The 10685-nt window shown below is 51.3% G+C and overlaps 1 protein-coding gene across 1 annotated transcript in view; it reads left to right on the top strand.

Annotated features, from left to right (window-relative positions):
• Positions 1-4231: 4231 nt before the first annotated feature.
• PRMT8 (protein arginine methyltransferase 8) overlaps positions 4232-10685 on the top strand; it is a 108578-nt gene continuing 102124 nt past the window's right edge. Inside the window, exon 1 of the mRNA XM_006265394.3 lies at positions 4232-4261. Within this exon, the coding sequence (XP_006265456.2) occupies positions 4232-4261 (30 nt within the window). The remainder of the gene's footprint in view (positions 4262-10685) is intronic.

The following is a 10685-nucleotide window of genomic DNA, read 5'->3' as shown; positions in this document are numbered from 1 at the left end:
CTTTTGAACTGACCCAGTTATTTTTTTGTGGGAGAGCATTTCAGTTTGCATTAATTTCAAGATTTTGACTTTTTTGTCTAGATTGGGGTGAGAAAAAAGGACATTTAAAAAAATTCTTTTAGTAGAAACTATTTTTTACTGAGTTCTAACAAAATTGTAGCAGCTGAAGGAGGTTTGAGGTGAAGTGGGGCGGTGATGGCTGATGCCCATGCTGTACTCTACTGCAGTAGGAGTGCGATTGGTTTTCTACAGATCAGTCCTTTTTAGTGCATATCATCCGTATAATGGATAAAGAAATAAATAGCTTCTTTTCTCTTCTGATATCCCCAATCCCCAGGTCTACTCCCCTCACATATCTATTCTCTTGTGGCTATTCTGTGCTTCCACTGTCCCTTCTCTACAGTTCCCTTTTCTCTTGCCCTTTCTGAACTTTTTTTTTTTTTTTTTGGGGGGGGGGGGGAGGGGTTCATTTCCTCTCCTGTCTGGCTTAGGTTTTTCACACTGTTGTTACATATGGACAGGAGCTACTTCATCTCATGTAATGAGGGCTCTGTAAATAAATAACACTGATGCAGAGCATTGGCCATTAGTAGTTCTTAAAATACTATGCAGTAGAGGTCAGTATCACCATGAGGCACAAAGAGCTGAAGTGAATTGCACAGTGACATCCAACAAGTCAGTGGCAGAGCCAGGAGCAGAATCCAGAATTTCCTAAATCCTCACCCAGTGTGCTGTAGCCATGGTGTGACACTCAGTCAATAGCAGTATCATGGCAAACAGGGCACCTACCATCTTGGACAGGGGCAGACTGGGGGGTGGAGGGGAATGCAGTGGTGCAGTCATGCTCCCGTTCCACAGTGTACCTCCCTGTGGCTCTAGCTCCCATTGGCTCTGGATGCCTGGGTCCCTAGCGGTGTCTGGGGCCTGGCAAGAGCCCCAAGCTGGCATGAGACATCTGTGGCACCCTAGGGTCCCTTGGAATCCTTCCAGGGGTGACACATAGTGCTTAAAATAGTGGCACATAGTACTAACATCCAGTGTTAGTACTATCAGATGTGCAAACATGGTTCACAAGATAAACCCAGAGTTTTCACATAGGAATCCATAGTGTTAAACCATTCTGGCCTGCTGTGGTCTTTTTCAGTTGTTTGCAGGAAAATTGCTCTAATTTTTTTTTCTGTGGTTAAAACAAAGTAAAAAGTAAGAGCTGGCATTTTTTGAGGAGGCTGCCTTGAGTCTATCAAGGGGTGCCTCGGGTCTAAAAAGGTTGAGACCCACTGGTCTATGATTTCATTGTAAATTGTAGCTGAACTATTTCTGAAAGTCTGGTCCTAGCTGTGAATTCTGAAAACTGGAGAAGCTGTCCCTGTGTACTTTGTAAACAACTGGTCTGTATTTTATGTAAGAGAACAGGCTGGGCAGAAGGTATGGGGTGGGAGGGGGTGGGAGGTGTGGGAGGGGTTCCCTTAGGATAAATTTCACTGATGAATAGCAAAGCTTCAATGGAGCTGTGTGAGTGAACCCAACTTTGTGCTCACTCAGACTCCACCAGGCTGCTCAGAGAACACCTGGCAAATGGTGGGGAGAGAAATGAATTTGTTAGTTGTGTAGCTCCTATTGGAAAGCAAAGAATTTCACTCACTAGAAGTTCAGCAGTGCACAACTAAAAAGCTGGGGGTGGGGGAAGCAACCACCAAAATGGTCTAAAATAGCTTTTTTAGACAAGAAATTATCACAGTTGAAAGGCCTGCCATTCTTAGGATCTTCCAATGCTCCATGTGTCCCCCAAGGGAAAGAGGCTATTTCTAGTCCCTAGTCTTCCTTTTTCTAACTCTCCAGTTGCTTCAGCCTGGGGCTGGTGCATATTCTGGGACACTGGCCAGTGTGATTGGGGTGGTGGTGCTCACAAAAGTAAGGGTTAAAAGTCCATCTGAACCTAGCAACCCATCAGATTTGCCTGGTTAAGACACAGAAGCTTTTTTAGTCAAGGGAGTAATGAGGTGAGCATCACGTCCACCTGCCTTTGACTCCTTATGCTGAACAACCATTTACCCTGGGTCAGATTAGTGCAGCCATCAACGCAAGTCAGGGGCAGGCTCCAAGTCCCACCTCTGGTGCTGCAGGGAGACACCGTCACTATTCTGCTGACCTACAAGGAGTAGTGGCAATAGTGGGACAACATTCTACATTTAAGAAAAATTGTTTTCTACTGGGTCATTTTGGGAATTCTTGGAAGCTAATGCAAGGTTTGGAAAGTTTGACTAATGGGAGGGTGCGCGGGGGGGGGGAGGGCGGGGCGGGGCAGGGGACGGGGCATGATATAGATTCCTAACCAGTTAAGGATCTACAAAGAAAATGAACCGGAAAAAAGATTGATCCACTTAGCAATGCATCAGGTGGCCATAACCCTCCCATGAGCTGGTGAGTGTCTAATACACTACTTTGTAGTTCATCTCATGGCATCTCTCCCCGCATCCCCCCTCGTGTGGGCCATATATTTTTCTGTCACATGCCTTTTCGATTCAGCACATGGCTGTCACATTCCCCTTCCTGGCATGCCACTACCTATTGAATTTACCACATGTCCTGGAAATGTACGGCATGGCTGCCAGCTCCGCAGAAGAGGAGTGAATCTGCATCTCTGTACATGAGTGCACTTAAAAATAAAATAAACTCCAACCTGTATGTTCTTGATTTATGTTCCTCTCCTGTGTCTCCCTGCTCGGCGCCTACCTGTGGGGAGCAGATAGCTTTCTGGCTAGTTTTGCCAGCTCTCCCCCTCCCCCGCTCCTCCCAGGACCATTCCTGGATGGACTCCTGTTGCTCACACAGCACCTGGCATGCAACCAGCCTTGCCGGGTCAGCTGAGGACATCCCCTGCACTCCCTTGTTAGCGGAGATTCGGGAAGGCTCTCAAAATAGGACGCGCAGAAGTGATCTTGCAGACGCGGAGGACAGAGGAGGTGGATGGGCGGGAGATGCCGATGAAGGGCTGAAAATAGGTCCCCGAAAGAACTGCTCCAATGATCCAGCAGTAGGGAATCTGGGGGGTTGTGGGGATGGCAGAGAAGTTGCTGGAGGAAACGCAACCTTCTCCCTTTCAAATCTCCCTCACTTCCAGTCTAAACCCCACACCGCACAGCACCAGCAACAGCGGGGCAGAGATCCAGCCCGGGGAAGTGCGGGACACATTGTGTAACACCGCTGTTTCCGCCACCCAACCCTGTCCGCACAGCGCGTGTAGGGGGAGCCTTGAGTCAGAGCAAGGGCATATGGAAACAGGCAAGGGCTCAGCCCCCCCGCCAAAACTAGCCCTCAGCACCCTCTCTCGCCCGCTCTCTGGATCCAAAGCTGCAGCCCTTGTAGCAGGGCGATCTTGCTGCGGTCCGGCTTTGCCGCGGGAGCCTGGCTCGGGCTGGAACACGCGAGTCAGGAGGCGGCAGCTGGGAACACACACACACACACACACACACACACACACACACACGAGCACATACATACATATAGACACACACACACACACACACACACACACGCGAGCACATACATACATATAGACACAGACACAGACACACACACAAGCACACACACACGCGGGGCGGGGGAATGGAGGCGCAGGCCCGCGGAGGGGGCAGAGCCGGGGGCGGCGGAGCGGCGCGGGGGGGTCCATATAACCGCGCCTCCCCAGAAGGATCCGGGAGAGCAAGTCCTGGCGCAGGGCAGGGGCGGGGGGAAGCGGACACGGCAGCTCCCGCCTCGAGCCGGGCGCGGGGAGGCGGCGGCGAGCGCCCGACGAGCAAGTTTGTCGGCAGCCCTCGCGGGGACCAGAGCGGCCGGGGGGGCGAGCAAGGGGCTATGGTCTCCTTGCCCCGCGGCTGGCTCTGCCCCAGGGCAGCGCGATGCCCAGCGGGCCGCTGCCCGCCCAACTTCCCCGCACTTGGCGCCTCTGCCCCTTGTAGCGCCGTGCCCGGCCCGGGGGCAGCCGCCGCCAGCGCCGCGGCCGGAACCGGAGCCGGAGCCGGAGCCCGCCTGTGAGCCGAGCCAGGAGGGGACGCGAGCCTCCCTCGGATGCTGACAGCCCCCGGCGGGGGCCGGCCACAGAGCACCGCGCCGCGCCGCCGCGCCGCGCCGGGCGCCTGCACCTTGCTTCCCCCGGCCCCAAGCCCCGACCCCCCGGCTGGCTCTTATGGGCATGAAACACTCCTCCCGCTGCCTGCTCCTCCGGAGGAAGATGGCGGAGAACGCGGCCGAGAGCACGGAGGTAAGGCAGGCGCGGCCCGGCCACACGGCCACTGCCCCGCGGCAACCGGCGCCAAACTTTCCCGGCGCCTTCCCGCCTGCCGCCGCGCGCCGGCATTGCGCGGCCGCCCCCGCGGAGTGTGGCCGGCCCTTCCCGGGGGAGCCTGGCCTGGCCCCAGGCTGCTCGGTCCCGTCCAGGCACCGGCGGGGCTCGGAGGTGGGGCTGCAGCACCTTGGCCAGCGCCTGCCGGGGAGGAGCCGGCAAAGGGCTCTTCAGCACCCCGGAGAGCTCCCGCGGGGCCGCCCTGGCGCTGCTTCCTGGTGCTGCAGAGAGGGGACAATGACCCTCCCCCCTCCCCACCCTCTGCAGCCCCGGAGTGGGCTGAGCAGCTCCCTCCTTGCCCTGCGAAGGGATTCGAGCAAGGCGGGAGACAGGATGCGGCCCCAGCCTGGCTGAGCGCGCGCCAAACTCCCGGTTTCTATTAATAGCCCGGTGCTCCTGCTGAATACGGAGCAGGCGGCTGCCCCGTGTGCAGCCCGGGAAGCGGGGCTCCGGCGTGGAAGCGCAGCCCCGCAGCCAGCTCTCGGCTCCCCCCAACCTCCAGAGGGGATAAGGTGGGAGGTGGTGGGGGTTCAGCACCCTGGGCAGCTCCTGCCCCGGGAGGGGACGGGATCGGGGCCCTTCAGGACCCCGGAGAGCTCCCGCGGGGAGCCCTCCGGAGCACTTTGCTGAGCGCACCCCAGGCTGGCTCCTTGCAGGGAGGCTGCCAAGGACTTAGGGAGGTCGCTTGCCTGGCGGCGACTCCCAGATGCCTGTGCACCCTCCACTCTGCACCCACATTGGTGCCCCCCGATCTGTGCAAAACCGGGGCGGGGGGGGGGGGGGGGGGGAACGGGACGTGTCCCAGGTCCTTCCCCGGGGCTCTGCCCCCAGCAGAGCCGAGTTCTCTTCCCCCCTCCCCGTGCAGCATGGAAGTGATCCAGCCTGGAGCACGCCTGCTGCCGCTCTCCGGCCCCCTCCAGTCACGTTTGCAGGAAAGGCGTCTATAAATAGCAAGGAGTCAGGCTGCACATCTGTAAACTGTCAGAGTCCTCATGCCACGGCTCGTGCCAGGGGTCCCAGGGTCCCAGGCAGCACTGGAGGCAGCAGTGAAGAGGCACAGCTGGTGATTAGCTGGGCTTGAGATTGTCCTGAAATGTGGGCATGGCAGCCCTGTCACTTTCGCCTTCTATGGAAACTGGATATGGATAAGCGTGTGTGTGTACGTGTGTGTGTCTGTGCTGCCTTGTGCCTGCAAAATCATAGCACAGCAATGCAAAGCTTTTCTTACCCAAAACAATTCCACTCCAAGAGCAATTGTATCCTAGTTACAGGGGTGGGGGGAAATCAAACTGCTGTGTTTTCACTCCTTATCATACATGCAAGAGCCAGATCTGTGAAAGGAGAGAAAAATTATAGCCTCCAGCCTTGCAGTTAGACATTTTTCTGCTGCACTGGTCTATGCAGAGATCTAAGAAGGGCACCTACCTAAATATTTCCCAAACCTACCTGGGATAAACACCTCCCTATATATTTCCTAAACTTATTTGCTCTCAGCTGCTAACATCTCTTTTTTTCTAAATGAAAGTGAAACCCACGCAGGAAGCGCAGGAAGGGGATATAACAGATAAAAATATACCAGACTTTTGAAACTAGTCTGGCATCTTCACACAGAAAAAGGATAACATGCCAAGGTGGGCCGTGAACCTAGCTGCATAGTGTGCCCTCACCTCTGCTCTTAGGTCTGCCTAAGTTAATGGAGGTTTTGGAGACATGAAGGTGCCCCGGGACCCCAACTCTTCACTTGCCCTCGTCTCTGATTGAAGTCTGTGTAGGGCTAAATTCTCAGCCGCTATAAAATGACTTCCACAGAAGCCAATGCAGTTTCATTGAATTTACACCAACTGATGGCCTGGCTTCAGCTCTCAGATTTGCTGCAACACTTAGGTACCATGGTGACAGGCACTATATAAAAACGTTAGATGAACACACAGATGAACAGTGAAAACATTTACCAAATGGCCAAAGCACCCCTCTGCCAAATTATTCTAAAGCCTTCTGGATCTCACTCAGATGGATTAAAAATTCCTTATGAGGCAATGTGAGCTGTTTAACTTGGCCTTTCTATGGAGAGATCTATCCCCCCCCCCCCCCCATGGAAAGAGTATTACCAAAGACAGTGAAGTCTAAGATATGTCAAATATTTTGCTCATAGAGTTTAAAAAAGAGAAATCATTAAAAATACAGACCCATTATGAGAAACCCTTTACTTACAGGAGTGAGCCATGTGAAGATATATGGCATGGCGTCATGGACTAAGCCTGACAAACCTACCCTGAGTAGCTATATCAAGTGAGGGTGACCTTCCACACAAAGTCAGATCAAGGCTTGAGTTAGCACCTCTGCTTCTGTAGCAAGAAACCTTAACTGCCCTACTACTGCACCCCAGTCAATAGTAATAAGCTCATAAATTGTCAGCTTCATGGATGTGGACAATCTTACCACTACCTTACTTTTATGTACACTGTGAACCTGTCGCAAGGCTCGTGCAAATAAAAAAGTCTTGCCTTTGACTTCTGTAAACTTTGGATCAGGTCCTGCAAATCTCTCTCTCACACACCCATATGCATGCAAAGTTTATTAGAGTCCTGCATGACAGTATGTATAGAAAGACCTATATATTCAAGGAGTCCTTCTACATTTCTACACCATCCTGGATATGTTTCTGCATAGTGCTTTACAGACCCCTCACTGAAGTTGACGGGGGCGGGTGGGGGGAGGGCCACTCAGGGTAGGTTTGTCAGGCTTGGTCCATGATGCCTGCTTGAGGAGCATGCAGTATTAAAAAAAAACCTGTAGCTTTTTACTTTCACGAACCAACCCCTAGATGTGTGTGCGTACATGCACACATTGCGGAGAGGGGGAGATGGGAGGTGTTCATGCCAATAGGGCTAACTTTACCAATCTCTGTTCATGGGGAAAGTGCCATATCCTTTGAGGGGACTACTTGCATAGCAATTGTTTCAGCACAATGTTCTCTGGAATGGAAACTAATCAGACAAAAAGCAGAGTGAAAAAGGAAAATGCTCTTGAGAAAGTAGTTATGTAAAGTGTCCCAAAAGTTCATGATGCTGCGTCTATGTGGATTGCTTGGATTATAATTTTAAAGTCACTGGGCACAAAAGAAAGGGATGTTTGGTATCACAAAGAAATTGATCAGTGGAAAACAGGTCAAAAGAAGTGAGATTTCAAGTGAAGAAAGTGCATGTACAGTACATGGGAGCAGAAGGCTGTTTCAGGTGAAGGGAGTAGTGTGGAAAAAAAAGAAAAGGCATAAAGGATCTTATAACTCCCATAATTGTCACAGCCAGGTTATACACATAACTGGGTAGCCTGGGTGATTTATGGAACCAGTGGTTATACTTAGCCATGTGGAGGAGTTTTATCTCTGGTTGATGTAACAGACTCATTCTTATTACTGCATAACCTAGATGTATCAGTTGAAATCAGGCTCCTGTTTCACTAATTGCTGTACAAGCATGCAGCAAAAGTGAAACCCCTGCACTGTAAACATACAATCTAAACAGATGGCACCTAGAGAGAAAGGAAGTAGATATCATCCCTATTTTATTGAGGGGGGGAAGAGGGGAGAAAAAGAGGAGAGTAGAGAGAGATTAGGTGACTTGCTCCAAGACTTATGGGATGTCTGTGGAATCCCAAGAAATAAACCTCGATCCCTGCACCCCGGTGTAATAGCTTAACCACTTACCCAGCCTTCTTCTATAGCCAGGAAAACCCCTTTTTTTTTTTACCAGTCCTTAGTAGACACGAGGCTAGAAGACCACACAGGTGGCTATGAGCTCCTTGTGTACTACAGATCTCGGATCTGTGGTCTCATTTTCTGTTACCTGAAATGAAGAGGGTGAGTATAGCGTGAACAGGAGAACCTAGGGATCTGTAGCCATGCTAATCCACTGGCCACCCTCCCCAGAATGGATGAAAGGGTACAATATCTGTGTGAGCTGCTGTAGCTTTGAACCAGAACCCATCCCTGGCCTATGACTAGGAGTTTGTCTCTCTACAGTAGGACAGGATTTGCCCCTTTAGCATCTAATAAACTCACCATAAGCAAGAAACATTCTAGGAATATCCCTTGTAAGTGAAAGAGGTAGCATTTTCTCACTTACACAGCACTGGTTAGAGCTGATGAGTCCTTGGTTCTATTCCTGCTTCTGCCACAAGGTGATTTTGGAAAAGCCACTTAACGACTCTGTGGGCACCTCTATATGTACAATTAATTCAAAACAATAAACTCTGGTGCATATCATGCTGAAGTTTATTGCTCCTGGGCACCACACTTGAATGTGCGCCCAGGACCACAGCACATTGAGAAGGGTTAGAGTAGCCCTGGCTGGCAGGGGGCCTGGGGAGGTCAGCCTGCCAGCCCAGGGCTGCTTTGACCCAGCTCAACATGTTGTAAAGGGACTGGCTGGCACACAAAGGTGCTACAGTGCCAGGCTACCTTGCAGGCAGCCCCTGCACTGAAGGTCATGCTCCAGCTAGCCTCATCAGCATCTACACATGCACTGCTGCACACTAAAAAAGTACTAATCTGAGGTGGAGTTTATTAGTTTACTGTGACCTAATAAGGCTGCATGTGTAGATACTGGGATGTTTACTGCAGAACTAATTGGGCTGCTTTGCAGTAAACATCTCATGTAGGTGCACCCTGTGTCTCAATTTCCCCACCAGCAATATTACTGCCTCTGTCATAATTTTCTCTGAGATCTATTGATGAAAAGTACTAAGCAAAAAGAGAATTCTTGGTCTCATTGGGCGCATCCAAAGGAGTGTGGTCATGCAGTATGTGGCGCTGCAAACATGTCTGCAGTGCCACATACCACACAGTCAGGATATCCAGAGGTCAAAAAAAAACCCATGGGAAAGTAAAATGGAGCAGCGCATGCCCAAGCAGCATGCACAGCTGAAAAGCAGAGCCAGGTCAGCCAGAGCCATGCTCTGGCTGCTAGCCAGGCTCTGTGTGGCAGGATCACTTCAGCTGCAGCCCTGGGAGGCCCCCCAAGTAAGGCTGCTGGGGCCAACACAGTGCTGGCCCCAGTCTCCCCTACTACTCCTGAGGGAACTTGCCTCCCCCTAAAGCATGCATAGCACAGGCATTCCCCAGGGACAAGTAGCTATTGCGCAAGGTGCACCACTGCTACTTGCCCACAGGGAACCAAGCATCTGCACTTGTCTGGACAAGGCCATTGGGTGCAGAAGTAGATGAAGACTTTTTGGGGCCCTAGGCAAGAAGAGGATTGGGGGGCCTTCCGCACCCCCACAGGAGCTGGGCTCCAGCAGGGGAAGGAACCCCTTCCTCTTTTCCTCTTCTAGTGCTGCTGCTGCAGAGGTGAGAGATTCAGTTTACACTCACTCACTGGCAAGTTACAGTGAGCAATATAAAGTAAATAGGAAGACGACTTATGTGAACTGGGTCAAAACTGAAACATAAATTTCATATACTTGCCAACACTGAACCCAGGCATGGGGTCAGGCATGCTGGGGGGAAGCCTAGGCATCCAGGAGCCTTTGTTAGCAGGGGCCCCTGGGCCCAGGTCCAGATGGCCTGTATGTTAAATTGCCTATGTTTGGGTGCATCTACACAAGATGCTATTGTGCAGTGGTTATTGAACATTTATTTAGTACTTGCATAATCAAGAACTAAATAAATGCACAATAACCAGAGTTACTGAGCAGTAGCACTGGCAAATGCCTATTAAGTGATGCTACTGTGCAGTAGCCTAATAATACTGTGCAGTAGCATATTAGCACAGTTGGTGCTGTGCAGCATTATTTAGCTACTGTGCAGTCAGTGTCTTGTATAGTTGTGCCCATTAAATTTGCAGAACACTACACTGGAAGTTGTTTGCCCACAAGATAGGTTGTGGAGATGTGGACATAGGCTATGTTTTTCAGAATAGTGGTGCTCACAACAGGTTCTGTAACTCTCACTGAGGTATGGTGCCACTGAGTCGGTTGAAAGAGCAGTTTGCCACAAGCCTTTTGACTTCAATGAGTGGTCTGCTGTATGTTCCCAGAAACTTGGAACTGTTGAGAAAAGAAGCTTACAGTGCCCGTTAGGTTCAAGACAGAGGTGAGCTACTCTGACTAGGTCCTTGCTCTATGCTCCAGTTGTGATCCAGTCCAAAACAGCTAGCCTGTGCCACAAATAGCACCAGAGTCATCCCTTGGACACACAAACAAAGATTCCTCAGGTGGTGCTGAGTTTGTCTATGCAGCAGTGCAAACTGTATGACATTTCACTTCACCTGCCTCCACTAGGACCACTGCAGCTTCTGTAACAGGGAAACCTCCAGGCAGCTTTAGTTCAATGTTGGGGGGAGGG

Source organism: Alligator mississippiensis, chromosome 4, assembly GCF_030867095.1.
Source record: "Alligator mississippiensis isolate rAllMis1 chromosome 4, rAllMis1, whole genome shotgun sequence".
NCBI classification, from domain to species: domain Eukaryota; kingdom Metazoa; phylum Chordata; order Crocodylia; family Alligatoridae; genus Alligator; species Alligator mississippiensis.
Note: the sequence above shows the minus strand (reverse complement) of the source record. Positions and strands in the feature narration are given on the sequence as shown.